This window comes from Ascoidea rubescens, assembly GCF_001661345.1.
Source record: "Ascoidea rubescens DSM 1968 unplaced genomic scaffold ASCRUscaffold_12, whole genome shotgun sequence".
Classification (NCBI taxonomy): Eukaryota; Fungi; Ascomycota; class Saccharomycetes; order Ascoideales; family Ascoideaceae; genus Ascoidea; species Ascoidea rubescens.
In genome coordinates this window covers 84,606-112,423 of record NW_017962924.1, presented here as the reverse complement: position 1 = coordinate 112,423, position 27,818 = coordinate 84,606, and the positions used below count along the sequence as shown (strand labels likewise).

The following is a 27,818-nucleotide window of genomic DNA, read 5'->3' as shown; positions in this document are numbered from 1 at the left end:
AATTATTTTTTGTGTCTTTTTTTATCCCTTTGATTTGTTTTTGTTTTTGTTTTAACTTGTAGTGAATTTCGAACGAAATTGAACAAAATAGTAAGAATAAACAATAATTTTGAGTGTTATCCACTTAATCCAGAACTAATCAATTCAGATCAAATCAAATATAATTGAATAAAATAAATTTAGCCCAGTTAAGAATAAATTCAATAAACTTATTATAAGCGCTTTTTCAATTGAGAAACAAATTAGGAAAATGATAGAATCCTCCCCCCAAAAAAATAAAGATGAAAAGATTATAATTGATTTATCAACAGTAAATCAGTGAATTTCGGATACACAGGTAGCAGACAATATTTTTAATTGAATTGAATTGAACTGATTAAATTGAACTAAATGAATATACTGTTATCTTTTGACCAAGGCAGACAATAATTACTGTTCAAATGGAACTAAACAAAAATAAGAATGTTGATAGTAATGTTGGAGGTCAAATATATCTGAAGCAGAGCTAAAGCATTGAAGATGGAGAGCTGGAAAAGCCATCAGAAAGCAGAGAACGCTGAAGCAGCCACAAAAACAACAGGCAGCAGAAAAACCATCCCACATCTTCTTCAGCTGGCCCTGAGGCATCTTTTGTTCTGTTTGTTGCTTCCAGGACACTGCTGAGAAGAGCTTTGCAAAACAACCCACCAGTGCGGTTCATGCATAAAAATGCTATTTCATGTTATCACAAGCACTCTTCAATGCATGTTGTTCTATGTGTGTATATGCAGATAATGCATTGAATCCTTGGTCGTGGGTACGTATTTTTATTTTTTTTTTTCATCAGTTTTAAAATTTTTTTTATTTCAGTCTTTCAACTGTGATCCATCGTTATACTTGCTTTAAAATCGATATATTAATCATAGTCACAAATGGGTAAAAAAGCAATTGACTCGCGTATTCCAACGTTGATTAGAAATGGAGTTCAAGAGAAGAAGAGAAGTTTTTTCATCATTGTTGGTGATAAATCCCGAAACCAGTTGCCCAATTTGCATTATCTAATGATGAGCGCAGATTTGAAAATGAATAAATCTGTTTTATGGGCCTATAAGAAAAAACTATTAGGTTTCACATCGCACCGAAAGAAAAGAGAAGCAAAGATTAAAAAGGAAATCAAAAGAGGTATTAGAGAGGCTAATAACCAAGATCCATTCGAAGCCTTTATTTCAAATCAACACATTAGATATGTTTATTACAAAGAAACGGATAAAATTTTGGGTAATACCTATGGAATGTGTATTTTACAGGATTTTGAAGCGTTGACCCCAAATTTATTGGCAAGAACTGTTGAGACTGTTGAAGGTGGTGGTTTAGTGATTATTTTACTAAAATCGTTAACCTCTTTGAAGCAATTATATACAATGACAATGGACGTTCACTCTCGTTATCGAACCGAAGCACACAATGATGTTGTTGCGAGATTCAATGAAAGATTTATTTTATCTTTAGGTTCTTGTGATTCTTGTTTAGTTCTCGATGATCAATTGAATGTTTTACCAATATCCGGAGGTAAAACCGTCAAGCCTTTACCACCAAAGGACGAGGAACAATTAACTGAAAGAGAATTAGAATTACAAGATTTGAAAAAGAGTCTTCAAGATATTCAACCGGCCAGTTCATTAATAAATTTAACTAAAACTGTTAACCAAGCTCAAGCTGTTTTAACTTTTATTGATGCGATATCTGAGAAATCTTTAAAGAGCACAGTTGCATTGACCGCTGGTAGAGGTCGAGGTAAATCTGCTGCTTTGGGTATTGCAATAGCTGGAGCTATATCTCATGGGTATTCAAACATTTTTGTTACATCGCCATCTCCCGAAAATTTGAAAACGTTATTTGAATTTGTATTTAAAGGTTTTGATGCATTGGGATTCACAGAACATTTGGATTATGATATAATTCAATCGATTAATCCTTCATTTAACAAAGCAATTGTCAGGGTTGATATCAAAAGGGAACATCGTCAAACTATTCAATATATTTCGCCAACCGATTCTCATGTTTTAGGACAGGCAGAGTTGGTGATTATTGATGAAGCTGCAGCGATTCCATTACCATTGGTTAAAAACTTATTAGGCCCATATTTAATATTCATGTCATCAACAATTAATGGATATGAGGGCACAGGGAGATCATTATCATTGAAATTAATTGAGCAACTACGAAATCAATCGAATAATTTGAATTTACCAAAGGAAACAGCATTAATAACAAGGGACAAGAAAAACTCGAATTTACTGAACAGTGGCGAGATGGTTAATAATTATAATGGCAGAAAATTAAAAGAAATTGTGTTGGATGAGCCAATTAGATATGCAATTGGAGATCCAGTTGAGAAATGGTTGAATAAGTTGCTATGTCTTGATGCCACATTGAGTAAAAACTCGAAATTTTCAACCAAGGGATGTCCACATCCATCAGAATGTCAGTTGTATTATATAAACCGGGATACGTTATTTTCATATCACCCAGTGTCTGAAGCATTTTTACAAAAAATGATGGGGTTATATGTTGCCAGTCATTATAAGAATTCGCCAAATGATTTACAGTTGATGAGTGATGCGCCAGCACATCAGTTATTTGTATTGTTACCACCAATTAATGAAAATGACAATAGGATTCCGGATCCATTGTGTGTTGTTCAGATTGCATTAGAGGGAGAGATTTCAAAGGAAAGCGTCCGAAATAGTTTAAATAGAGGGCAAAGAGCTGGGGGAGATTTAATTCCATGGTTAGTTTCGCAGCAGTTTCAAGATGAAGAGTTTGCTAGTTTGTCAGGAGCGCGAGTTGTTCGAATTGCTACGAATCCAGATTACATGGGGATGGGATATGGTAGTAAGACATTGGAGTTGTTGAAGGATTATTATGAAGGTAAATTTACCGATTTGTCGGAGAGTTCTAGGAGAAGGTCTGGGAAGGGCAGGTATAGTATTAATCGAGTTAATGATGAGGATATCAGTAATAAATTGACGTTGCAAACGGAGGAGATAAAGTTGAGAGATGCAAATAAGTTGCCACCATTGTTGTTGAAATTGAACGAATACGAGCCATATTATTTGGATTATTTGGGAGTGTCATTTGGATTAACCAAGAGCCTACACAAGTTTTGGAAAAAGTCAGGGTATTCGCCAGTGTATTTAAGACAAACAGCAAATGAGTTGACAGGGGAACATACGTGTGTTATGGTGAATGTTTTAGAGAATCGGGAGAAGAAATGGTTAAAGTTGTTTTGTGAAGATTTCCACAAAAGGTTTTTAACGTTATTGTCGTTCAATTTTCGAAAGTTCAGTGCTATTCAGTCATTGAATATCATTGAGAGCTGTGAAGTTGAAAGCGGTGATGAAAAAGAAAAGGAAAAGGAAAGGAGGGGAATTGTGTTTGATAAAGGAGAAATGGATAGGTATTTCAGTCAATTTGATTTGAAGAGATTAGAGTCGTATTCGAATAATTTGATTGATTATCATGTTATATTGGATATGATACCTGAGATTAGCAGGTTGTATTTCAACAAGGTGATTGATGAAGAGGTCAAGTTGTCTAGTGTTCAAAGTGCTATATTGTTGTCAATAGGGTTACAAAATAAAGAGATTGGGGAGATATCAAAAGAATTAGGAATTGAGAATAATCAGGGATTGGCGATATTTTCAAAGATTATTCGAAAGGTTTCTGTATATTTTCGAGAAGTTTTAAAGAAATCAATTGAGGTTGAGCTACCTAAATTTGAAGAAGAGAAAAAAGAGGAGAGGTATATCAAAGAAATGGACGGAATTGAAGAAGGAGAAGAAGGAGAAGAAGAGGAGGATAAGGTTGAAAAATTGAAGAGAATAGGAAAAGAAATTGAAGATGATTTGGAAGAAGAAGGAAATGAGGTTATAAAAGAGATGAGAGAGAGAGAAAGGGAGTTGATAAATTCATTAGAGTTGAACAAGTATGAGATAAATGAGGATATTGAGTTGGATGAGAAGAAGGCTAAAAAGGCGATTAGTCAAGATGGAAGTGGAATAGTTTCAGCAAAAAATACGAATGTTAAACGAAAGAAAGAAAATGCAGATGAAATATATGAGCAGGAAATGAAAGTGAATAATAGGAAGATGAAAAAAAGCCGAAAAAACAAAAAAAAATAAAATAAGAGATGAAAAAAGTTAGTTAGTATAAATAAACAAATAAGTGAATAAGCGAATAAGCGAATAAACAAATAAACAAAGAGCGAGCCTAAAGGGGAGTGTGTGGCGCAGCAATGTACTAAATGGGATGTGTGTGGATAAAAAGAAGACGGGAGTGTGGCAGCCAATGAAATAGACGGAAAAGAAGGCGTGATGAGAGAAAGTAGAGCAGTTGAAAGAGGAAGAGAAGAGGAAGAGAAGAGGAAGAGAAAATTGAGAATCAAAGTATAAATAAATCAGAGAACGAATTGAAGAAAAGTAAACAGAACCGAGATGAGTTCGATAAGATTTGTTGGAAAAGTAAGGTGATTGTTTATAGAAAATGTTAATGTTAATTTTAATTTTCTAATTTTATATGGATGAATATTAACATGGGAATATAGAGATTGATTCCAATTGGAATTGGGAGTTTATTGAGTTATTCAGTTGTTAGTAATAACAAGAGAGGGATAGTTTATTGCGATAGCAAACGAGAGTTTTACAAAGATGATGAAGATATTAAGAGGAACATCAATTTTAAAGATATTAACAAAAGTGGGATAAAATATGGAAACCGCAAAGAGGAAAGTAAGGAGGTGGATGAAAACAGTAAGATAATTGATGGAATGAGCATTCGAAGCTATCAAATACTTGAAAAGATATCGTTGAGCAGCAGAAAATATTTGATCAATTTTTTTGATTATTACTATGCAGAATATTTGACAGGCAAATCGTCGATGAAGAACGAGATCAAGAATTTACAAGAAGGAATCAAGGGTATTGTTGTTGAGCCAGTGTTGCCCAACTTTATCTATATATTAACTGGAGCATTGGGTGGATCGATAGCTGTCAACCGAAGAAGCTTGCCCATTCGATTTTTGACGCCATTTTTTGTTGGATTGGTGTTGTTCAAGAAGATGATGCCGGAGAGTTTTGAGAACAGTTCGAGATTTGTGATTGGTTTGGAGAAGAAATACCAACCCGAAGTGTACGAGAAACGGGAAGAGATTATCCAGAAGATTGGAGAGGAAAAGCGAGAAGCTGAAAGATACATTGAAAATAAAAATGTGGAATTGCAAAGGGAAATCCACAAAGCTCGAAAATACATCAGCGATGTATTTGATTTTTAGACACAGGAAATATATCTTTTGAGATTCGTGATCCTTGAAGATAGCGAGATAAAGTATCTTTGAATCAAGGATCCTGCTTACTCACTGCTATGACTAAAAGCAAATAAGATTCGAAAGCTAAGATTCGATAACTAGGACTCAATAACTAAGATTCCAACACAGTTGCCCAAACTAGTCACATCGGCCGGTGAGTCAGAAGTGACGCAAACAGGCCGATCGCGTGGTGTGGCCGGTTGCGGCGTTCCGGAGAGGATAGACCCGCATACGTGGCTCCCAACAGCACATGTGTGCTCACGCAACCGCAGCAGTGCGCATGCCCAGCGCAGTTATGCGCGTTGTTCAGCCTGTTTTTGCGCGGAATGCTCTAGTGTCTTCTGCGGGGGCCGGGGTCACGCGCGCGGAGTCGCGTGTGTGCGGCGAACAGGCTGCAGTCTGGCGAGCGGTGCGCTGCAACGTGAGACACACAGCCCAGCGGTGTGCGAACAGAGGACGAACAGGGAGCAAACAGGGAGCGAGCCCAGACGAACCGCAGGCATCCGCAGACGAACCGGACGGGTGCGCTGGTCGTTTATTCCAGACCGTTGCTTTTTTATTTATAAACAGCGTTTTCTCCTGTTGCAACTCCCACAGAAATTCCCTTCGCACTATTTCACAGACTCCCTAAACACTGATAGTAAAGTCCTCCAAGCACAAAGATTCAAGATATAATACTAAAGAAAAGAGATTAAGATATAGACACCAGATTCAAAGACCCACTCAGGACACTGTAGACCTCAAGATCCTTCGATACATCCTCCTCTTCCTGCTTCTTGTCAAGTTGTTTCTTCACCTCCATACGCTTCTCCCTCGTCAAAGTTTTCTGTTTACCTTTTCAAATAACATTACAACTCAATAAATTCTTCACCACTGATCCAGATTTTTTTGTAATCTTCCTTTATAATCTCCTTCAATCTTGAAGTTTTTTGCTTTACTTTGTTTTGTTTTGTTTTGTTTTGTTTAGTTTTATTGTCTCACTGTCTTACTCTTTAAGAAAAAGTTATAGAAGTATTTTCTTCTTGCTCTAGCGGTTTTTAGCACTTACTTTTATTCCTTTTTTTTATTAGATTCATTCAGATTCTTTAAAAAAAAAATTTATCTTTAAATCTTTTTACTCTCTCAAACACACAAAAAAAATAAAATCGTTTGAAAAAATTACAAAAGATTTTTCTAACTCAATCTTCATCAAATACAACTGTTCAACAAGTAATTTATTTGGGCTATATAACTCTCGCCTATTCTACTTAAATTCCTTTTGTTAATATTTCAATTTTCAAATTATAAAATTATAAAATTACAAAATTACAAAATTACAAAATACAAATTACAGATTACAAATTACACTAACCACTTGACTTTTATCCCAAAATGAAAAACTACTCTAACCTTTCGTCTCTCTCTCACTCTTCGAGTTCGAAATCAATCTCAGACTCTTCGAACTCTTCAAACTCTTCAACCTTCTCTGCTCAACCTTCCAACCGTTATCAATTTAAGAAAAACCGTCACTCCTACAATTCCTCAAACTCTTCAATCTCAGATATTAATCACTCTCAATCTTACTTCAATTCTTCCAACAAGTTCTCTTCTAATGTTGATTTTAGCCCTAATTCTAATTCTAATTCAACTTCAACCCTCACTTCCACTTCCACTTCCACTTCCACTTCTAATTCTAATTCTAATTCTAATTCTAATTCTAATGCAAATGCAAATGCAAATCGTTCCTCCATTTCTCGCTCCCAATCTTCAAACTCGATTAATATTAACGAATACAAATCTTACGATAACAACACCGCTCTTTTAAACAACCGCTACAGAAAAATCAGAAACATCCAAAATGGCTCCTATGGTATTGTCACCCAAGCCTACGATATCAACCTAAAGAAAAACGTCGCCATCAAAGCCATGAAAAGATCCATCAAAAACGTTGGTCCTGTTGCCAGACATGAAATCAAAATCCTATCAAAACTAGGCAACCACCCCAACATTTGCCAACTCATTGACAACTTCCAAACAAAAAACTACATTTACATTGTCTTGGAATACTGTGCCAATGGCGACCTCTTCGACTACCTCAACGATAACTCTTCCCCATCCAACAACCACTCCTCCTTGCTAAAACCCTACGAAAACTCTTATGTTTTCAACAACTTTGCCAAACAACTAGGCGACGCAATCCTATACTCCCACTCAAAGGGCATCTACCACAGAGATATCAAACCTGAAAACGTCCTCATAACTGCTGATGGCCACGTCAAACTCACTGACTGGGGCTTGGCCACTTCCGCCAGATACTGCTACGATGGCATGATTGGCACTGAGAAATACATGGCTCCCGAAACCTTCTTCCAAAATGATCCCAACGAAAACCACTCCAAATACACAAAACCTGCCTCTTCCTCCTATCACAACAGGAAGCTACATGGTATCACAAACTACAAGTTAAAACTACACTCCTACGACGCTGTTTACGCTGACTACTGGTCCTTTGGTATCACCCTTTTGTACACCCTCTTTGGTACTTGTCCTTTTGTGATGGCTGATGAAAAAAATGACTCCTACTTTAAAAACTTTGTCAAAAACTCATACTCCATTTTCGATATCTATCCAGACTTATCCTCAAAGGGTTTTGAGGCAATTGTCAAGCCCTTACTCTCCAAATTCCCCAAATCCAGAAGCATCAACACTGCAATTGACCGTTTGGAACAGTACTATTCCTATGGTTTCACTATTCAAGAAGAACTAATGTTGCAACAACAACAACAACAACAACAACAACAAAATAACCACGTCAACGATGACGATGACGAATTCAACTTTGTCGATGACATTAATCACTCCGACTTGTATTTTGATGATGAAAACAACGAAAATTTTGACTATTCAACCATCTCAAAACCACTTCAATTAACCTACCTCGACGACAACTACTACAATGATCCTTATTACAAAACCTCCTTGAATAATTCCATCCCTCAATTGATCGATTCAGAAACATCCTCTACAGGCTCAATCGATAACAAATCCTCAATCAAAGTTAATAATAATAATACCGCAAAAAACCTTAACATTGATATCAATCCTTCAAACCCATCTTCTACTCACAACCAAGCTACAAACAACATCGTTGCAAGCCCATCCTTTTATTCTGGTGTTTCTTGGAATGATTTCGATGAAATTGACGATGATGAGTTTTTTAATAGTTTTGTTCAAGAAAGCAGTCTATTAAAAAAACCTTTAACTCCATTGACAAACTCAAATTTAAGTAAATTGTTATCCAATTCTGCTTCAATTTCTTCTCCAGCTTCTAATCTAACTATCAAAAATGAAAATTCAAATTCAAATTACGGATTTTCTTATAATAATTATAAAAATACTGATGATTTCAAATGGTGTTAAACTAATATTCTTTATTTAATAATGTTATATTATTATATCTCTTTAAATGTTTTTATTTTTCTTTTATCTATTGTTGATTTTGAACAATTTTTTTTCTTTCTTTTTTTTTCTTTTTCCCTTTTTTTTTTCTCTTTTTTTTTTGGTTTTTATTTTCTTTCACTTTCATTATTTTTGTCAACAAAAAATTAAAAAATTCTAAAAAAAATTAAAACTTTTTTTCACATCTCTCCCCCAAATTTCTTTCTCAAAATTTTTTTTGTCAAGAATTTTTTTCAAACTACTATCAATATTTTTATCATTCACTTTTTATCCCTCATTCTACATTTTTATCAACTGTTTTATCTACTCCATTAACTGTTTAGTTTGTTTTGTTAAAATTAATTCAATCAAAAAAAAGATTTTAACTATTTTAGTCAAAGAAATATATTTATAAGGTAATCAAGGTCATGGTTGTTCTATTTATTATAAATTAGTCATTTTTTAAATTTCAACAAAATGTTTTTATCCAAAAGAATTTTTTTAAAGTTGTTTTTCCTTTCACTGTTTATATTTTTTTTAATAACTTTATCAATACTTTTTTTGTTTCATTTTTTTATTTTTTTATTTTTTTATTTTTTTTTATTTATTTTTTTTTTTTTTACATTCATATTTTATATTTTATCATTTATTTTTGTTTTCTAATCTTGAATTATACTTTTTGAATTCAAAATTCAAAAACATCAGCTCTATGATCCCTGGTGGTTCAAAATCCTTTTATCTTCTTTTGATTCTTATAAATATTTGAAGTTAAGCTGGCTTAATTTTGGTTTTTCTTTAAAAATTTATTTTAGCGATAATTTTTAAAGAAAATGAAAGATTAAAGATTATAATGGCTTTTTTTTTTACAATATTGGTTTTTTTTTTGAAGAAGCTTTTTTTAAAAGATTTTTTTTTCCTTTTTCTTAATTTTCTTAATTTTTAATATTAATATTAATTTTAATATATAGTTTTCTGCATTTATTTTTATTATTTTTTAAATCTTATATGTCAATGGATAAGAAAGAAGAAATTGATATAAACTGTCATAAATACATTAATATTAAAAATTGAAAGATTAAAAGATTGAAAAAGAGAAATATAAAAAGTGGATTATATTATTTAAAATTATTCAATAAGTTAGAAAAGTCTTCGTAGTAATTTTTAGTTAATATTTATTAATTTATTAGTTTTTTTATTAGTCTATTAGTATTTTTTACTAGTTTTTTTACTAGTTTTTTCACTAGTTTTTTATTAATTTTTATTGCAATTATTGATCTTGATTATTATAATTAGATGTCATGAAATATTATGAAATGTTATGAAATATTATGAATTAGCGGCAGTCGATAGGATCAGAAAGTAGATTACAACGAGAAAAAGCCTGAAAAGCCTGAAAAAACCTGAAAAAGCAGACTATTGTTCACAATCAGAAACAATCAATCACAATTGTTTATTCTCCCAGTAATTAAAAGCGCAGCAATAGAGTTCGTGACCAATAAAGATGAATCATAAGTTGATAATAATAAACATCATTTATGGTGGATTTGAACAAGACTAAGCTGGGCAGTTGAAACAGCCCAACAATCGCACAATCTGATCAACAAACAGTGATTGCAGCAAGATTAGGTTTGAGACTGGAGCAAGAGTTGTTTTGGTAACAAAATAAGCAAGCGAGAAGAGCCAAAAAGCAGATATAAGGAGAACAGATGAAGACTCGCTGGAGAAGTTGGGCAGATAAGGTTACGAGAAGAAGGTTAAGTAAGTTTTAGCAGTTTACTGAGAAAGCAAGATATTGCGAAAAGATCTAGCTCTGGCTGCAAATTAGGTTAAGGGATGGAATCAGTAGCAAACAGTTAGCGAACTGATGAAGAGAGAGGCAAGTGCTGTGGAAACACCATGATGTTGAGTCAAGGCATGGACTGATCTGCTCTTGAAATGACAGTTCGATGTGATTTGACAATTGGAGTAGCAGCAAAAGAAAGGTGAAAACTGTTGATTTTAGAGACAGTTGATAAATAAACACTGGCGCCAGAGCTGGGCGTCTGATTGGCCCACTCCTCCAGAGGGATTAGAGAGTCAAATGAGATAGCTACTGGACTATTCGGCTATTGTGCTAGGGGATAGGAAAATGGATAAGACAGAATGGATAAGAGATGGATAAGCAATGGGCTATCCTAATGTTTCCTACAAGAATACAAGGAGAGACTCAAATGGCTCTGATGTGATCAGTCGAAGTTACATGAGAAACATATAATAGAATACCAGAACTGGATGGAACAGAATAGAATGAGACAGAACTGCGCTGGATAGACTGTTGATGATTGTATGTTATTAATTTGCATATTTGGGAAAACTTAACCAAGTTATACAATTATATACAATTGCAGACACTGGGAAACACAAAACACAAACAAAAAAAGAAATTATCGCTCAAAAGATACTGAAATTAAAAAACTAAATCATCTAAAATTAAATAACCTAAAAAATACTAAAAAAAATACTTAAAAAAGGGATAACAAAAATATGAGAAGTAACGCAGCACTGAAATGATAATTTATTGAGTAAATTGCAATTCCTTTTTATGTCTAATTGATTGTTTCATACTGTTCATTTCAGCTTGACTGGCATTGAAGTTTATTGTGTGTTGATTGAAAGGATTCTCTGGAGACTTTTGGAACTCTTTATATATCAATTCCTTCACTTGAACCAATCTTAAGCCAGGCTTTTCGCTTTTTATTTCGGGCAATCTTCTGGCCTCGTAGGCATTATAGGCAGCTTTGAATCTTCTTTCAGGGTGTCTGTCTATATCCTTGTTAGAAACACCGGAATCTTTCTCTAGCAAATCCAACGCATCGAGGGCAGAGGATAAGCCTGAAGCATTATAAGTATCAACGTCATTACCCTTCAAGAAAGCATCCAAGCTGGCATTTTTCTTAACAGCCATTTTAACAGCACCACCTTTACGCCTGCCTTTAGATTGAGGCAAAGAGGCCTCTTCCTCTTTTAAAAGTCTTTCTCTTTCTTGCTTCTTACGCAAGGCTTCTTGCTTCTTTGCCTCCAATTCCTCCTTTTTTTTATTTGCCTTTTTAGCGCCCTTCGACCATTCGGCACTTTCGCTGGCTTCAAGTTTGGACAATTCTTCTTGCACTTTTTTGTTTAATTGCTCTTGTTTCCTGGCATTGCCTGCAATTTTCTTGGGATTTTCTCCCTTTCTGAGTGTTTTACCCATCATGCAAAGGTTGTTGAGATGTGATTAATATATCGTCTTCAAGACTGCTTAGAAATATATTGAAGAAGTTCAACAAGTTGGATCAGTTGAAAGCAAAAAAACTAATTAAAAAGAGACCCAAATGAACAGCTCTGTTTACACTACCTGATTGTCTATTTCAGACCCTATTTATATTGTCCAGGCTTCTGATTTGCTTTACTTCCTTTAACTGAGGAGCTCTTTCTTCTGTTTTTCTGTGCTGATTTCGAATCCGACCCAAAATCCATTACAAATCCGACTCGAAATCCATTACAAATCCGCGCCGGCTCACCTAATCCACACACAATTCCGCTTCAACTCCGTGCAAGCCGGATTCACAACAAGAAGTTCAAGCCTTGAAAGCACGTGCATATAAGCCGTATCAACTGCTCCGGCCAGTTCCGACGAGTTCCGGTAATGCTTCTGCTGCTTTTACTGCTTTTACTGCTTTTGCTACTTCAAATGCCATGTATTTAAATGCTATGTACTAATTTCTATATACAGCTTACTTCCTGTTCAAGCAGAGGCAAAGTTCCCAAGCTCGCTATCTACATCCACAAAATCAGACTTGTCTATCATTTCCACTTTATCTACAGTGTGCACCAAGACCTTGTTGTTATTGAGATTCAATTCAAAGATAAAGACTCCACTGATGATTTTGTTCTCGGTTTCATTTTTTGTACCATTACTATTCCCAGAATGATGAGTCTCGTTCAGCTTGTCACTCTCGCTGTTTTCCTTGCTCTCTCTATGCATCATTTTATGAGCTAGGTTGGATTTGTCGATGCTCCTCAAAAGGCTTTTTTGTAAATACTTCTTCAACAGCACAATCAAACTGGAATTCTTTTTGAACAATTTATCTATCAATAGATTTAGATCCATTTTCTCCTTTCCCCCATTTTTCTCGTCTTTATCCCGAGCTTCTTCTCCATTGTACTTTAAATGCTCGCAATTATCGCTGCAAGTTCTCCATTTAATAATGATCTTGCTTGTCCATGGAAACAACCCATAAACTCTTATCCCATTCTCAATTGGATTCACATTAATATTATTAAACATCAAATCTTCTTCGTTATCGTATTTATTATCAACAAAATTGCTCTCGATGATTTTGATACTGCTAATGTGTAATTTGACTTTTCTGTTATTCAACACAAAATTTTTAACGATCAAATTTATGGTTTTGCACGTAGTCAAATATGATAAATGCCCTGGTAGTATAGGCAAATTCGGATAGCTTATAGGCAATATTCTCAATATAATATTTTTCGATAATAGTTTGGAATCAATTGCTTCATTTAGTATATTTGGTACCATTTCTTCAAGCTTTTCTACCATCTCTCCTAAATTTGCCAACTTTTCTTGTTTTTTCAAATTAGGTTTATCCCTTTTATCACCATTATCATTACCATTATTATGTTTATTATTAACATCGCTGTTCTTCATCAAATTCTCCTTAAAGTTCACTTTGGTGATATTATCATACTTCAAATTCTTCGGAATAGACATCAAATAAAAGTTCAAATTGGAATTAGGATACCCAAACTCGTTATCATTGACTAATGAATAGTATGAGCTGTTGATTATCGATATCTTTCTTCCACTATTGCCACCATTATACTCGTTGCTATTCTTGAAATTACTGTTGGAGAATAGTCTTGTTATACTTCGATTGCACCTATTCCCCAATCCTATTTGCTCTGCTTGCTTGGAATATCTCACAATCTGTCTCATTTCTCATTATATTGTGTTGATCAACTGTCTTACTCAAATAGTCTGCCCAACTATGTCTTCTGGTTGTCTTTCGTATCTCTCTAAATCTTCTAAACCCTCTAAATCCCTATCGGTTTATCAATTTGATCTTCAAGCACACTTGCTCAAGTGCCTGGAGATGGACTTTGATTCCATCCGCTGCGATTTCCTCCTCTGTCCTCTGTCCTTGGTGCTTTAAACTTTCAACTATAATTCGACTTTTGTTTTGATCTCGTTTTGATCTCGTTTTGATCTCGCTTTGATCTTGCTGCTGTTGCAACTGATATCTCAGCATATATGCTATATGCTACGTAAATTATACAAAACTGTGCCCAAAACTGGTTTTCTTAATTCGACTATCATCAAGATGGCCTTCAGTTCTTCTTTGTCGGTTTTTTCTCTCCCTCATCATCTGCTCCTTCATCTCCTCTTCTTTAGCATGCCCTCTAGAAATCTTTCTTTCCGAGTATGCCTTCTTGAATACTGTTATATTTCTTCTTGAATAATTGTAAATTGATTTCCACATCCCAATCACAACAATAGCAACACTGAAAGGCACTGCAATTTTCCAAAAAAAGCTTGAATTCTGCTGTATTTCTGGAAACACTTCGAAATTCATACCATAATACCCACACCAAAACGATAATGGTGAAAAGATAACTGTCACTATCGTGAGCAATTTCATAGAATCATTCGACTCATATGAAACTGTGTTGAATATCAAATCAATCAAATTCTCGATATTATTTCTCATGATCTTAATATCTTCAGTGATTGACTGAGTGTGATCTGCAATATCGCTTAGATATAACCCACATACTTCTGAAATAAATTTTATTGACATGTTATCCTCATAAAAGCTTTTTGAATTCAAATTTCTCTCATTTAAAGAGTTATTGCTATTACTGTTATTACTGTTATTGTTCTTATTGTAAATACTCGGATATCCACCCAATGTGCTTTTGCTTAAATCTTTTAAAGCATGAACCAATGAGGTTACAGGATTCAACGTGGACACCAATATTGATAACTCACTGATCATCAAGTGCAAATTCTGGGTATGTGAAACATTAGGATTCGACAATATATCAAATTGAAATTCCGAAAATCTTCTTCTATAAGCATTCAAAACAGGATATGTTAAATCAACTACAGCATCGATAATGGCTTCTAGTAATAGTGATCCATCACAGGATTCTCTTAATATAGTGTATTCTGGTATTAACCTTGATAATATTGCATTTTCAATGTCGTTTGATGAATGCTCAAAAAACGATATAACTGTGTTGTCATCTGTTAAAAATAACGAGACTTGCTCATTTCCAACTGCTAAATTTCTATAACTTAATGGTTTTAAGCTATCAATCAACCTTTTTTTATTTCCACTTATTTTATAACCTCCATTAGATCCGATTAAAAAATCATCCAATTTGTTTATATTGCTATGACTTGAAATATTTTCATAAAGGAATTTATAAATAACTCTATCAATATCAACGTTGTCTTTTTTATTCAGTTGATCAATTTCATCGATTTGATCCAATCCATTGTTGTTATAATTATTATCATCCATCGTATTTTTTCTGTGAAATCTAAACAAGGTACTGAAAGGTTTTTTATTAGATTTTGAATTGGAATCAGTATTTGAAGCTGAAATCGAAATGGGGCTGGAACTAGGTTTGTTTATAACAGTTTTAATCAATTTGATCAACGGAAGACAACAGTAAAGATGTGTTTTATATGAATCAACTTTTGCTCTCTGAGGAATATCAATCATATCTTCAAGGGCCAATCGATGCAAACCATAGTAATCAGCTATATGTGATATTGTTTCCCATGATAGCCCTTTAACACTTATCCATCTGACATTTGACCAATTTGGTTGAGTTCCCAATTTTCTGTCTAATTTTCTTATCGACTTTCTAGCTAGTTTATTATAATATTTGCGGTTATGTCTATCTTTGTTGATATCAATTTCAATATCAGTACCTTGATTATTATTAACAGTATTAAAATCATTATCGAGATTATTGGCAATTGAGTAGTGCAGAATTTGCTGAATTAAAAACAGTTTATTCTTTTCACTTTTAATATTCAATTCATCTAAAATTTCAGGTTTAAAAGGGGTATTGATAATTTTCTGATTTTCATCGAGACTTTTAATTGGAGATAAAACATGAATTTTTTCAATTTTATATCTAATTGGAGAATAATCAACTACTGTAACTAATGAACCAACTGAGCTTAAGACAACATCAGTGGTATCAATATCAATACCAGGTTCCCAATCAGCTTTTGCCCTAGCAGCAGTTGAAGAAAAATTTGAATTGGCATATTTTCTGTTTAATTTAATTGTTTCAATTTTTTCTTTTTTATTTGTTTTATTAATTTCAAAATTGGGTGTATTGTTGAAATTGATAGTATTTCTTTTTGACATATAAAACCTTTTCCTTTTATTTCTTCTTTTAGTCAAAGTTCCTTTTCTTAAAAAGTTTAGATTAAGATGAGAACGATGAAAATGATTGTATTCAGCCTCATAATTATTTTCTTTGTTCTTATTTTTTAAAAGGATTAACTCATCTTCTTCAAATTTTGAATTGTCATCATCGTTGAGATCAGGTAAATCATCAATTTCATCTTCTATATCACCATAATCGTCTTCCTCGTCGTCTTCAAAATCCTCAAAATCCTCAAAATCCTCGATAATGCTGCTATTATTCTTTTTGATATTAGACGAATAACCAACACCATCTAACTTAGTAGATTCTAGGTTGTTTGCTGAGGTTGATAAACTTTTGTTTTGATGGTTATAAGTTTCTTTTTCTTTTTCTTTTCCTCCCAGATTACCTATTTGGTTAGCACCATCACCATCAGAGCGAGACTCATTGTGTTTTTTCTTTTTGATTAGGGCGTCATTGATATGAATGATGGGGATCTTCAAGCAGTTTGCAAAAAAGTTTGGTTTTTTAGAAGAAACAGACTCATTGTCGGAATGACTTGAGCTGGAGGAAGAGCTGAGCGATTCGTTGTCAGTGAAGACATAGTTGATATCTTGCTGAGCAGGAGTCAAAGGATAGTTGGGCAAGTTTGGGTCGCCTGAGTCGAAAATATTGCTATTCATTATGGCGGTGTTGATCTTGCTGTTGGTGGTCTTGCTGGTCTTACTGGTCTTGCTGCTTTTGAGGGTGTTTTTGAGAGTGCTTCTGTGGACTCAGGAACGATGGAATTGGGTACTATTCAAACGAGCCCTTTACGACTTGGCACAGCAGGACCCTTTTTTTTTGAGGCTGTTGGCGAACGAGTGCTGTGTTGCACAAATTCCTGGTCTCAAACACGTTCATAGAGAAAGAACGACTTTTCTGCCTATTCGTTGAGCGATACAAAAAGCAAAGCAACTGCTGCATTAAAGCATCCAGTTCCTGTGTGGATTTGATGCTGCTCTAAATACGTCTATTCTACTACAGTGTGTATCTACTCTTGCAACAGCCATAGCAAACATTGTTTTAACCAAGAGTTGTTATTGTGCCAACTATCTCATCGTCGCTCTCTAGGCGGCTTCCCACAAAAGCACAAGAAACACCAGCGACTACACTTAACAAAATCTCCCAAAACTGCCAAAAGATGGACTGTTGAGAAGCCTTTCTGTTGCTGTCTCAGCATGCAAAAACACCTATGAGTCTTTTATCTTAGCGATTATGACTCTAAATATCTGGTGTAAGTTTCCTCCCTCCAAAATCCCTGAAATGGGAGCCAATAAAAGTAATCGATTCTGGAAAATAAGCACCAGTTTCAAATTTTATTTTCGTTGTTCAGAAAAAAATACTGTTGGAATAAAGTTGAATAACGTTGAATATCGCAGATTTTTTTCTGTCCCTTCTTTTCTATCAATATAAATTAGGCTGAGATTGCTCCCAATTTTTGCATTTATTCTTGTTCAATATCTATTACAACAAATATCGTTTGATTTGATTCTGCCTGTTTGTTGAACAAAGAACGTTTTTATTCCAAAATGTTGTCGTCTGAAGCTGCCAACGCCATTACCTATGTCACTTATGCCCTCCTTTTGGTTTCTGGGTTGGGTTTGGGCTATTACTGCCTTGACAACAAGACCTTTTTATCTGATAACAAATCCCAAAAAGGCTTTCCTCTTGCTATGAATTTCGTCGCTTCAGGTATGTATAACGTTCCTTTGTCTGTTCAAATAGGGTCCCATGAAGTATAACATAAACATAACAAATATTGTCAGTAGCTTTCTTCCATAACATCAATTTCAGTACTCGATGTGATAATCACTTTTAAATCCTTTCAAAGCCTCATCCAGTTTTTCATTCTTATTACTTTATTGCCCCATTCTTACTTTTTCCTGTTATATATATGTATAGTATGGTATTTTATTACACAATACCTTTTATTGGTGCAGAAAAGTTGTATTTGAATTATTGATGTTTGGTATTTGTCGTTTGTCGATTGCCGTTACTACTAACTTTACTTTAGGTCGTCTTTTATTATATAGCTTTTCTTTCTTTTGTTTTCTTTTGTTTTCTTCTGTTTCTGTCCTTTTTAAAAGCAATATTCTACGGGTGCCTCATGATTTTAATTTCTAATTATGATCTATGGCTGAGATTATACCGTCTACTGGAACTCGATCAAGTTAATACTTGCGTGAGGAAGTAATATTGTTATATTTATTAACCACAATTTCTGTTATCACTTTTAAAAAAAAGAGAAAAAATATGTGAAATTATGAAAAGTGTATCTTCTACAAAAAAACAGGTTAAAATCATGTTTAACAAAGAATGAATGAATAAATTCTTCTTTCTCCTCTTATAATTTTTATTTTTTTTGTTTTTTTTATTAAAAATTATTCATCATTTTTTGTTAGTAATATGACTTTAATTTAATCATGTTTTTTTCTCTTTTTTTTAAAATTGATTTTTTTACTTTGTTTGCCTTTTTTTTTATGTGAAAACTAACCTATTTAGCTACTGGTTGTGGTGTTATTACGACTTTCTCTCAAATTGGAAACATTGCTGGTCTTCATGGCTTAATTATCTATTGTCTTTCATGCTGTTTACCAATGTTCTTGTTTGCGTTTTTAGGCCCAATTATTAGACAAAAATGTCCAAATGGTTTTGTTTTGACATCCTGGACTTTTCAAAGATTTGGTTTAATAACTCAGTTATACTTGTCACTATTCACTTTATTGACCTTGTTTCTTTATATGATTGCTGAATTATCTGCAATTTATTGGGCCTTTAATTCATTAACTGGTTACGACGGTTTACCAGTTGTCATTGTTCAATGTGTTGTTACTACTTTATACACATCAGTTGGTGGGTTTAAGGTTTCCTTTTTGACTGATAATATCCAAGCTTCCTTTGTATGTGTTTTGGTTGTTGTTGGTGCTTGTGCTTTTGGTGCTTATATCGAGCTTGATCCCTCTATCCCAAAGGCTCCATTATTAGAAGCAAATATATTGTCATGGAAATTGCTTTACATTTTGCCGGTTGCAATTTTTACCAATGATTGTTTTGTCAGTGGATTTTGGCTAAGGACATTTGCATCAAAAACTGACAAAGATTTGTTGATTGGCTGTTCTCTTGCCAGCTTTATTATTTTTGTTATATGTTTTCTCTTTGGATGGACTGGTATTCTTGGTGTTTGGACTGGAGAATTGGAGAGAAATAGTGAGCTTGGATCTAGTTCATTTTTCATTTTATTATCAACTATGCCCAAATGGATTGTTGGTCTTATGCTAATTTTTTCAATTTGCATCTCAACATGTGCGTTTGATACATTGCAAAGTTCAACTGTTTCTCAAATTTCGAATGATATTTTTAAAAACAAATTAAAGATTCTTTATGTTAGATCGTTTGTTGTTGTATTAATTGTTCCTTGTTGTGTTATTGCATTAAAAGTTGCTGATGATATTTTACAAATTTATTTAATTGCTGATTTAGTCTCAGCTTCAATTATTCCAATGATAATGTTTGGATTATCAAATAGATACTTTTGGTTTTTGACTGGATGGGAAATCTGTATTGGAGGACTTTCGGGTTTATTTTCAGTTTTCATTTTTGGATTAGTTTATTATGATGGAAATGCAGAGTTGGCTGGAAAATTATTAATTGTTTCGGGTGGTATGTACATTGATGATTGGAGTACATTTGGAGCATTCGTTGTTGCTCCAGTTGCAAGTTTAGTGGTTGGATTTTTTACATTAGGTGTCAGATTATTGATTAGCTGGACTTATTGCAGAGTCACCGGCAAAGAATTTACTGCATTGGATAAAGAAAGAATTATTAGCAAAATCCAGTCAGATATTAGTCCAGCAGAGTCCGAAGCTGAATCATTTAACAATCCTCACAATGTAATTTACAGAAATGAAACAGATCTTGAAATTAGTAAATAGAGGATTATTGGCTCCTAATGGTTATTTCTGGTATTTAAAGCGTTTTTTATTTGTTCAGTATTTTTAAATTTGTTGAACTGATCAAATTTCTTTCTTCCCTTTTTTCTTTCTTCCCTTTTTTCTTCTTCAATTTTTGTTTTTCAATTTTTGTTTTTCCTTAATTTAATCAAACGCCTCAAGACATCATTCATAGCAATTCACTTCTCTAGGAATTAAAAGAGCTTCAAACCAATGTAGTTGAAATAAAAGAAAAAGTTAAAAGATACCAATCAGATAAACTGTTTTGGGTAGTTACTTTTTGTAAATGAAGAAGAGCAACTTTTGTCCTTTCCATCCAGTCCGAATGCAGTCCAGCATACAACAGTGAAAAACTGCAGATAAAAGCACGTGCTATACCTGTATAATCAGATTTATTATTCATTAACTCACCAAGCTTCGATATCTGTGCTGCCAATCCCTTTGTGATTCGGATACAACATTTTTAATCACGTGCTACACGGGGATGCTTACAAATTGTGATTTGCTTATCAAAATAGACATCGAACTTTGGATATTCTGTTGATGAAATAAGTGGTTCTTAAAACCTTTAAAACCTTAATGATTGATGAATAATTGAAAATATATATTAGAATATCATAAAAGTAAATAGAAACAAGCAAAAATTAAGTGAAATATGTTGTTGTAAATGACAGTGAAATTGTGGTATAAATATAAGCAGATTTCTTACTATGGGGCGTGTTTTTGTTTTTTGTTTTTTGATTAAAGTAAATAAATTAGATACAATCGAATACATTGTAATTTAGCAGGACTTCTAATTCTTATTGATTTCACTTATCTCTTTTATTTTTTAATTTAGCAAATTATTGCAATGGTTTATCCAGAAACATTTCAAGGAATTGGTGTCAATTCACCAGAATCATGGCTTGAACCCAAAAAATTTGAATTCAAACCTCATGGATTCAGAGACTATGATATTGATATCAAAGTTGAGGCGTGTGGTGTTTGTGGGTCAGATATCCATGCTGCTTCTGGTAATTGGGGAAAGACCAATTATCCATTGGTTGTTGGACATGAAATTATTGGTAAAATTGTCAGATTGGGATCAAAAGTTCGTAAAGATTTTAAAGTTGGAGACAGAGTTGGTATTGGCGCTCAAGCTGACTCATGTGGTGTTTGTAAAGTTTGTAACACCTTTGATGAAAACTATTGCAAACACAACATAGGAACGTATATGGGAATATATGAAGATGGTACAAGTAGTTATGGTGGATACTCATCATATGTCAGGGTCCATGACAGATTTGCATTTAAGATTCCAGAGAAGCTAGAAAGCAAATATGCTGCTCCATTATTGTGTGGTGGTATTACTGGATTTTCGCCATTACTTCATAATGGTGTGACAAAGGGAACTAAAGTTGGCGTTTCTGGTATTGGTGGCATTGGACATATGTCTTTATTATTTGCTAAAGCATTGGGAGCCGAAGTTTATGCTATTTCCAGATCTGACTCGAAAAAGGAAGATTCATTGAAGATGGGAGCTGATCATTATATCAGCACATCCAGTGATGATTGGGTTGAAAAGTATAGTGGAGAACTTGATTTAATTGTTAATTGTGGCAGTTCATTGACAGGTACCAATTTAGATCAAATGTTGGAATTACTTAGACCAAGAGGAAAATTGGTTTTCATTACAGCCCCGCCGATGGAAGAAAAAGTAACAGTTGCACCATTTACCATGTTGAAAACCGGAACCTTTATTGGTGGATCAGGAATTGGTGGATCCAAAGACATTCAATTCATGTTGAATTTTGCAGCAGAACACGACATCAAACCTTGGGTTGAAGCGGTTGATATCAGTGAGGAAGGTGTTACTGAAGTATTTAAGAGAGCCTATTCGGGAGACGTCAGGTACAGATTCACATTAGTTGGATATGACAAGGCGTTCAATTAGATTTAGTGTGCCCTTTATATCTGTATATATTTAGTAATTCTTATGAGAGTCTCAACAGTATTTTGAAATTTTCAAGATCAAAAATTGCATTGCTAAATGGAGATAATGCGAAGAGTGGAGAAATGTACAAAACGCAGTTTCTGACATTGAGATACTTCAACACACATCTAATGAAAGATTCCGTTCCTTCAATAAGGTCACGAGTAAGCAGACCCAGAAAAACAGGAACAAAAGTACCAGCCTTATGGGCCCTGTTTTAAAGAAAATTTTACATTGTTTTATAAACACAACCTACAACTAAAACAAAATGGAAACGGAGAATGCAGCTAGACTATCAACTCATTAGTGTTCGGTGCTCCTGCGAAATCTTTTCGATGGCTCAGAAATGCTTGGGTGAATTTTCCTCAATGTTCGGGAGTACTTTTCCAAACGAATTCAGACTGGTGCACAGCATATAACTCATCACCGCAACCGAAAAGATGACCATGGAGCAGGAACAAATAAAGAATCATAGTAAACAGTGTCTAACTACCAATCGCTAAGTGAGTCTGCTGGCGTGTTATGCAGCATACCCAGAGAGCTGCTCCAGCAACGAGCACTACTCTTTTCTCTCTTGAGGAAGCTAAGGAAGCTGAAGAGATAAACTCCCAACCGGCGCTGCTCCTTATATACTCGTCACGCCGGTTACCCGCTCCCATCCACGAAAAGGGCTCTTCTCTTTCCCGAAGCAGACAGGCCCCTCCACAGCTGAGCGCCCCTTCCGCATCCGGTAGGCTTGATCCAGTCTCAACTCGTTCTCACACAGAGAAGGATTGAAATCGTGGAATCTGCTGAAGACAGTCTATTTATCTGCTCTCCAAGGCCTGTTTTGTTGTTGGATGGCAAGTGTCGATGTGTTTCCATTCTCCTTGATTAGCGACATAGGTGTTTATTGTGTTTTACTTCTATCCCCAAAACAAGACAAATGAGCTGTGTATTTGGTTCACTTTTTCCACTTGGCTGCAATTTAGGGTTAATTCTTATTCATCAGATATAATAATTCAGGACAGGAGAACCACATCAAATGCTGCCCAATATGTCTTCAACCATATTGTCCTCAGATGGCCAGAAGACTCAACAACTAAACCAAGAACTACAGAAGTTGAACCAGGAACTAGACGAACTCGATCAAAAGTTGAACCAAGAAATTCTCCTTCTTCACTCAAAAAGTAATATTCAACTCCACAACACTATTCCTAATCTCTATCATAATCAAAACCTCCATATCGATTCTACTTCTGATTCTGATTCTGATTCCAAGTCTGCCAATACTTCTCAAGATCACCCTCCAAATAATGCACTTGCAACTTTATCAAAACATATGGCTCAAGATCAAAAAAGATTCCACTATTTACAATTTAAGCAAATTCAACAAAACACTACTTCTAATCGTACTACAGATAAAAGTGACATCCTTATTTCGGAAAACAAACATTTGCTCAATCATCACAAAAATGATTCAATACTAAAACAGAACCATTTATTCCAAAATACTTCAAAAAAGTCCATATTAAGTAATAATAATAACTTGGGCATTGGCAACATAAGAAATTCAGCTTTGACCGGTAGTAGAATCTCAAATCTAATGAAACCAACTTTATCCTCTTTAGCGAGAGTCAAAACCCCTGTTCACAATAACAGCACTGCCAATATACCCAGCAGCAGGAATAATCATGAAAATGACAATAACAAAAATACAATCAACAACACTAATACCAATAATGTTACCTATAAAGTCAAAGCTGTTGAAATTGAAATTCAAAATCAAAATCAAAATAATAAAAAAAACCAAAGACAGAAACAATTAGAAAAAACCAAAGAGAAAATAAAAGAGAAAATAAAAGAGAAGATAAAAGATAAACACATTAATAATCATATCAAATCGTCTTCTGTTTTTATTCCCTCTTTGCAAACATCCACTGAAAATTCCATAAATCTGAAAAATGCCCTTGCTACTAAAAATTTAATTAAAAAACATTCACCATATTTCGATAATAACAAAAATATAAATCAATTAGCGGACTCTGTTAACAATATCTCTTTATCTTCAAAATCCTCTATAATATCTTCCAATTCTTCAATTTCATCCAGATCTACCAAATCCTCAAGATCTTCCTCAATTTCTCAAAAAAATCTCATTAAATCAAAACCAATTTCCAAAAACTATACAAACAATATAATAAAAAGAAAAAACTCAAATCAAAGATTACCTTCAATCAAGCTAAATAAAAATTTCATTTCAAATTCAAATTCAAATTTAAACTCCGATTCAAATTTAAACTTGAATTTGGATCCAAACCAAAATTCAAACCAAAATCAAAATTCAATTTCAAATTCAATCAAAAAATCTTATAATCAACAAAGAAATTTTTATTCTTTCAAATCTCCATCAAAATCAAAATCAATTTTAAATCTATCTTTATCTCCAGATTCAAATTCAAATTCAAATTCAAATTCAAGCTCAAATATATCTACAAGTTTTGACTCAAGCTCAAACTCAAAGATATTGTATAATTATAGCTCAATAAAGGCAATCAAAGCATTGGAACATCACAAATCTGTCTCAATTACAACTTCCAAGTCATTGAAACATAATACGACTTTAAGCAAAATAGATTTAGAACACTCAAATCCAAATACTAACAAACATATTTTCACTCAATCTACTTATAATAAATTCAATACCAACCATAAAGATTATAACTCAAATCCAAATACTAACAAACATATTTTCACTCAATCTACTTATAATAAATTCAATACCAACCATAAAGATTATAACTCAAATTCTGATGCAAATAAGATTGTGATACAAAAACATAAAAGAGAAGTCAAAAAGCTTAGCGAAAATAGTCAAATTAAAGAACAAAATAAAACCATTGAATTAAAAGAAAACAAAAGCGAAAGAGAAAGAGAAATATTTTCAAAGCATGTTGATAATCCCAAAGAAATCTCCAGGCTCAAAGAGCTTTTATCTGCTTCAACATCAAATGCACCCACTGTTAGTCGCAAGCCTTCCACTTATAAGCTTTCTCAATCTACTTCAAATAATTATAAAAGAAGTTCTACACAGAAAATCGATATCGAAAATAGAAAAAGCAAAAATGGATTTTATTATCATCAAAATCTTCATAGCCGCAACAATAATACTAATATTCTTAATAATTCGAATACCAATATCAATCCTAAAAGTGCTAAGAATACTAACAGTATGAACAATACCAACACCTTTAATACAAATACAAGCAAAACTTTCAATAAAAGTAATACTCATTCATCATCAACAAAACCAAAAACTTCTGATTATTCCAAAAATAGGCCTAATCGTACCAATACGATAAATGTAAAGCCTTCAACTTCAAATGATCTAAATAAAAAATCAACCAACTCTAAAAGAGATATTTCTTTGAATATTTTATCAACTTCAATTTCATCATCAGATTTAAATTCTTCGCTACTGTCAAAATCCAATGTTGGCTCTCCAAGAAATCCAACTCGTACTAACAAACTATCTTTGGAAAAATCTAATTTGAGACATACTAATAACGGTCACCATTTGAGGAATAAACTGTATATTAATCAGTCTGTTCAAGACAATATCCAATCAAAAAAAAATGTTGCTAAATTTTTGCAATCTCCAAACAAAGCCTCTCCTAAAAAAGTTTCGTCTAGCACAATTAACCCGAGTAGCCCTAAATCCCCTTCAAAAATCAAATACAGTTTTCCTTCTTCAAATCAGAAAATTTCTTCAATATCTGATTTATATGTTGCATTATCGGAATTTAAAGATACAGCTACAATAATAAAACAGTGGGAAAAGTCTACTCTATATAATAATCCGGAAGAACACTGGAAAAATTTACCAATAAGTCCACTAAAATTAATTTCTGATGAAAAATTATCTGCAAATTTAAACATGTATGAAAGAGATGAATGTAGTAGGAAAAAAGAAATATTTTTTAGCGGATTATCAAATATTCAGAAAATTCAGGTTGAGTTGTCTAGCTACAAAAAAAATTTTGGTTTTGACGATGACCAACAAAATTATAAAGCAGTTATTGGAGATCATATTGATTACAGATACGAAATTTTAGATGTTTTAGGGAAGGGTGGGTTTGGTAGCGTTTTAAAGTGCAAAGATCATAAATTGGGTAAAGTTGTTGCAATAAAAATTGTTAAAAATGACACCCAATGGTCTTTTCAAGCTGTTTATGAGATCAAGGTTTTAAAAAGCGTTTCCAAATCTAAAATAAGAAGAAGTTTGGCAACAAATCCAAACTCGAGTTTTTCCAATGATGTTTCGTTTGACTATAAAAGTCATCTTTTGAATTATTTTGAGCATTTTAATTTTAGAAGTCATATGTGTATAGTGACAGAACTATTGTCGGTTACACTTTATCAAGCAATTGAAGCATCCAATTTCAAAGGGTTTTCTTTGCAAATAATATCAAAATTATCAGTTCAGCTACTAAGTGCTATAGATTTCATTCATTCATATAATATTATTCACTGTGATCTAAAACCAGAAAATTTGATGTTGGTTAGTCCTAATAAATTTCAAGTTAAAATTATAGATTTTGGGTCAGCATGCTATAAAAATGAAATCACATACTCTTATATCCAGTCTCGTTTTTATAGAGCTCCTGAAGTATTACTTGGTGGAAGATATTCTACTCCTATAGATATTTGGAGTTTGGGTTGTGTCTTTGCTGAATTATTTACAGGAAAACCATTGTTTCCCGGTCGTGATGAATTAGAACAGTTTGCACTAACAGTTGAATTATTAGGTCCTCCAACTAGAAAAGCGATTTTTCAACTTCGAGAAGAAATTTCAAAATATGGGCATATTGACAATATTGATAAGGATAAAGGCAACAATTATACTCTATTAGGAACATTATTTGATTTGGATGGTAAGATGAAACAAGAAATTTTAAACAGTTCCAAATACTGCGATAGAAAAATAAAGCCATCATCAAAATCTTTATCTATCGTGTTACAAACAAGAGGAAGAGATGGAAAACTTTTTATTGAATTTTTAGAAAAAATTTTGATTTGGAATCCACACAAAAGAGCAATGGCTAAAGATTTGTTGCAACACCGATTTCTCAAAGAAGTAGGTAGAAAATTAAATGATAAAGATCAAAACAAATCTTTTGATGCAGACGAGTATGAGTTTGGTGATGACACCTTTTAAGCTTTTTTTCATATAATGATTTTTAGGTCTGGTTAATTTGAAATTATGAAAATTTTCTTTTTTCTCTTTTTATTTATTTATTTATTTATTTGTTTGTTTATTTATTTATCTGTACCACTTGTACTTTTATTTCATTAATTTTATATTTTTCTTGGTTTTAATTTTTAGGTTTTCCAAGTGATTATTCTATATTCCTTTTTAATCTTCTTTATTTAACTTCCATATTTTTTTTCCCAGTCTTATATACATTTGCATATTTTTTTATCAGCCCTCTTTTTACATTTCAGTTTAGGAATTATGAAAAATCTCTATTTTAGCATTTTTAGTTATATATTGGTGATGTTTTGAACACAAGTATTGCTCATCGCTCTGAATTTAATTATTTGTTAGATTGTTTTTATTTTATGGCATATTATTCATTTTGATTTTTAAATTAAAATTTTATTGCCATCTACAATA

General features: G+C 33.2%; 9 protein-coding genes across 9 annotated transcripts; 6 read left to right on the top strand and 3 right to left on the bottom strand.

Annotated features, from left to right (window-relative positions):
* Positions 1-911: 911 nt before the first annotated feature.
* On the top strand, positions 912-4,163 carry KRE33 (ribosome biosynthesis protein KRE33; the record flags this gene model as incomplete). Its single annotated transcript, XM_020190787.1, has 1 exon — positions 912-4,163. One exon carries the CDS (start codon positions 912-914, stop codon positions 4,161-4,163), a length of 3,252 nt encoding a protein of 1,083 aa, XP_020045650.1.
* A 154-nt stretch (positions 4,164-4,317) lies between these two features.
* On the top strand, positions 4,318-5,496 carry ASCRUDRAFT_77096 (MICOS complex subunit MIC26/MIC27). The gene is made up of 2 exons (XM_020193723.1): positions 4,318-4,502; positions 4,586-5,496. Exons 1-2 carry the CDS (start codon positions 4,476-4,478, stop codon positions 5,309-5,311), a joined length of 753 nt encoding a protein of 250 aa, XP_020045649.1. The 5' UTR covers positions 4,318-4,475; the 3' UTR covers positions 5,312-5,496.
* Positions 5,497-7,105: 1,609 nt separating this feature from the next.
* On the top strand, positions 7,106-8,086 carry FMP48 (protein kinase FMP48; the record flags this gene model as incomplete). The annotated part of the gene is made up of 1 exon (XM_020189833.1): positions 7,106-8,086. A coding segment is annotated over one exon (981 nt), but the record flags the coding sequence as incomplete, so codon positions are not given.
* Positions 8,087-11,029: 2,943 nt separating this feature from the next.
* On the bottom strand, positions 11,030-12,219 carry ASCRUDRAFT_77095 (coiled-coil domain-containing protein 124). The gene has a single exon (XM_020193722.1). The coding sequence runs from the start codon at positions 11,988-11,990 to the stop codon at positions 11,316-11,318; it is 675 nt and encodes a 224-aa protein (XP_020045647.1). The 5' UTR covers positions 11,991-12,219; the 3' UTR covers positions 11,030-11,315.
* Positions 12,220-12,545: 326 nt separating this feature from the next.
* On the bottom strand, positions 12,546-13,394 carry MCO32 (Mco32p; the record flags this gene model as incomplete). The annotated part of the gene is made up of 2 exons (XM_020189975.1): positions 12,546-13,034; positions 13,101-13,394. Coding segments are annotated over 2 exons (783 nt in total), but the record flags the coding sequence as incomplete, so codon positions are not given.
* A 682-nt stretch (positions 13,395-14,076) lies between these two features.
* ASCRUDRAFT_37539 (uncharacterized protein) lies at positions 14,077-16,197 on the bottom strand (the record flags this gene model as incomplete). Its single annotated transcript, XM_020190774.1, has 4 exons — positions 14,077-14,579; positions 14,700-15,244; positions 15,359-15,719; positions 15,846-16,197. 4 exons carry the CDS (start codon positions 16,195-16,197, stop codon positions 14,077-14,079), a joined length of 1,761 nt encoding a protein of 586 aa, XP_020045645.1.
* A 1,572-nt stretch (positions 16,198-17,769) lies between these two features.
* Positions 17,770-20,239, top strand: DUR3 (Dur3p; the record flags this gene model as incomplete). Its single annotated transcript, XM_020194687.1, has 3 exons — positions 17,770-17,932; positions 18,743-20,075; positions 20,173-20,239. 3 exons carry the CDS (start codon positions 17,770-17,772, stop codon positions 20,237-20,239), a joined length of 1,563 nt encoding a protein of 520 aa, XP_020045644.1.
* Positions 20,240-21,040: 801 nt separating this feature from the next.
* ASCRUDRAFT_37625 (NAD(P)-dependent alcohol dehydrogenase) lies at positions 21,041-22,123 on the top strand (the record flags this gene model as incomplete). The annotated part of the gene is made up of 1 exon (XM_020190782.1): positions 21,041-22,123. One exon carries the CDS (start codon positions 21,041-21,043, stop codon positions 22,121-22,123), a length of 1,083 nt encoding a protein of 360 aa, XP_020045643.1.
* Positions 22,124-22,986: 863 nt separating this feature from the next.
* On the top strand, positions 22,987-27,737 carry ASCRUDRAFT_77091 (uncharacterized protein). The gene has a single exon (XM_020193721.1). It carries the CDS (start codon positions 23,199-23,201, stop codon positions 27,357-27,359), a length of 4,161 nt encoding a protein of 1,386 aa, XP_020045642.1. The 5' UTR covers positions 22,987-23,198; the 3' UTR covers positions 27,360-27,737.
* The last annotated feature ends 81 nt before the right edge of the window (positions 27,738-27,818 follow it).